General features: G+C 51.2%; 1 protein-coding gene across 1 annotated transcript; it reads left to right on the top strand.

The window, feature by feature from the left end:
* Nucleotides 1-874: 874 nt before the first annotated feature.
* Nucleotides 875-2562, top strand: PADG_00964 (pH-response transcription factor pacC/RIM101; the record flags this gene model as incomplete). The annotated part of the gene is made up of 3 exons (XM_010757765.1): nt 875-1384; nt 1702-2008; nt 2090-2562. The coding sequence occupies 3 exons, from the start codon at nt 875-877 to the stop codon at nt 2560-2562; spliced, it is 1290 nt and encodes a 429-aa protein (XP_010756067.1).
* Nucleotides 2563-2686: the final 124 nt, after the last annotated feature.

Raw genomic sequence — 2686 nt, 5'->3', positions numbered from 1 at the left:
TTTTTTCGCCTCCTTCCCCCGCCCTCCTCCCTCTCCCCCCAAGTTCCAAGCCTCTTTTTCTTCTTCTTCCTTCCTCCGTCCTCTCACTCCTCCGTCTGGAACCTGCCGTCTTTCCTCAAATCTACCATATATCTATCTACCATATACTTTATATCATCCCAACATACAACTCACCCGGTTCGCCTTCTGCCGGAAACTGGACTTTGTTATATAACCCCCAATACACACAGCTACTCACTCGCATCGCATCACATAACATCGAGTTGAGTACAGTTCGGGGTCTGCGTTCCTGCACCCGTCCTTCTCATCGATCGCAATCATCCATCAAAATATATTATCGTTATTACCCTCTCCCATCATCCTCTTCCAGCTTCCTCTCACTCCCAAACTTTAACTTTGTAATCATTCTCTCTTTGTCGTACAACCTGCCCGCCATAATTCATTCCATTTGCAGTGCCTTGAAAGCCGCAAGAAACGGAATTCGCTACGCCCGACAATTCCGTCCTTCTCGTCAAAATCTCCCTCCCCACCAAGCCTTTTCTGTATAGGGTGTTCTTTTCTGTCATTTTTAATCCTTCTGTCGTGCACATTCCCTCGCCTGGACTCGAATGTTATTACTGTCTCTTGTGTGGGTTGAAAACATAAACTGAAAAAGGAAAATCTTCCGTCACTTTCCCTCGTAAAATATCCATTTTTTTTCCGACTTGCGTTAATTCCCCCAAAATATCCATCCTCAACTCCCTTTATTCTTCGCTTGTCGACATTTCTCCAAGCCCGTCAAACACAAGCTTTTGCGCGTTTTGTCGTTTCCCATTATTTTCCGCTCCCAAGACTTTTTGCTTTTGGCGACAAGAAAAAAATTTCTTGGCAGACCATGTCTTCCCGCGAAAACCAAGACACTTCCGCCCCAATGGCCCAACAACAGCCGCAGCAACAGCAACAACAACCACAACAACCACACCAACAGACACAACAGCAGCAACAGCAACAGCAACAGCAACAACAACAACAACAGGCTCAGCAGACGACGCAACAGCAACAATCCCCTCAACAGCAATCCCAACATTCACCACTGCATCAGCAACAGCACCAGCCTCAGCCTCAGCAATCCCAGCAGGGCCCGCAACGGTCTCCATCTCTACAGCACCAATCTCCAGCGCATGTCCAGCAATCCCCCGTCCAGCCCTTCCATCCACCGCTGAGCTCTCCCGCAGCCGTCCAGCAGGCAGCAGCAGCGGCAGCAGCCGCCGCCGCGGCATCTGTCATCGCTCCAGTACCTCTGCCACAGAATGGGAGCAATGGCGCAGCCCTAGGTGTCACGGAGATCTTGGTGTGTCAGTGGCAGGGTTGCCAAGAAAGGTTGCCCACTGCTGAAGCTCTATATGTGAGTTGACTCTTTCTTGTCCCTTGAGGCTTGTCTTAATCCTATCTTGTCCATCTCTTGGCTGCGCAGCCCAACCGGGGACTTTGATGCACGTGATACACACAAGCCCTATGCGAATCTATTCAGCGGTTTTTTTGTTTTCATATGTATGCTACATTCGCTGTGTTGACGTTGAGTTGCCTGGGTTTTTCATTTGTTTACATTCAATCTACCCAGGTGGCGTTGTGTGTTGATGAGAAATTTCAATAATGCACCTGATGCTCGCTTACCCTTCCTCGTCATATCCATACCTTATAACTAACCAAAGAACAAAATAGGAACATGTCTGCGAACGCCACGTAGGGCGCAAGAGCACCAATAACCTAAATCTGACCTGTGGATGGGCAAATTGCCGGACAACCACCGTCAAACGTGACCACATTACATCGCATATCCGCGTCCATGTGCCCCTCAAGCCTCACAAATGTGACTTCTGCGGGAAGGCTTTCAAACGCCCGCAGGACTTGAAGAAGCATGTCAAGACTCATGCAGATGACTCAGTCCTCGTGAGGTCTCCAGAGCCTGGACCTGGAACCAGGCCACCCAATGGAATGTTTGGGGTTGGTGTTGGTGCTGATGGAAAATGTGAGTTTAGCATTTTCTAATGCTGTAGCCTATCCCATTTATATGTGTTTTACCCGTACTAATCTGAATTCCCAATGGCAGCCCACTATTTCGAAGGCTCCTTAGGACACGTTCCCGGCCAAGGTTACCCGCACGGAGCACCACAATACTATCAAACCCCCCACCAACAACACCCCTCCAACCCCTCATACGGGAATGTGTACTACGCCGTAGGCAACGACTCTCACCAGACCTCCTACGAGTCCAAAAAGCGCGGCTACGATGCCCTGAATGAGTTTTTCGGAGACTTGAAACGCCGTCAGTTCGACCCCACCTCCTACGCGGTTGTTGGACAGCGTCTCTTAAACCTGCATGGTCTGCCACTACCCCTTGTCAACGGCGCTGCTGGCGCCGTCCATGAGTACCAGACACAGCCCATGCCGGCTATGGTCTCCGTCGGCCACGGTGGCGGCCATAGCGGGGGTGGTGGCTACCAACCCGCCAGCCCCATGCAGTCCTACCACCTGCCACCGATGGGCAACCTGCGCACCAAGGCTGACTTGATGAACATTTGACCAGTTCCTGGAGCAGATGCAGTCGACCGTCTACGAGAGTGATGACCACGTTGCTGCGGCCGGTGTTGCGCAACCGGGCGCTCACTACGTCCAGCATGGCGGGATGAGTTATCGTACCTCCCAC

The sequence above is a fragment of the Paracoccidioides brasiliensis genome (genome assembly GCF_000150735.1).
Source record: "Paracoccidioides brasiliensis Pb18 unplaced genomic scaffold supercont2.1, whole genome shotgun sequence".
Lineage (NCBI taxonomy): Eukaryota > Fungi > Ascomycota > Eurotiomycetes > Onygenales > Ajellomycetaceae > Paracoccidioides > Paracoccidioides brasiliensis.
This window is presented reverse-complemented; position numbering and strand designations above follow the sequence as displayed.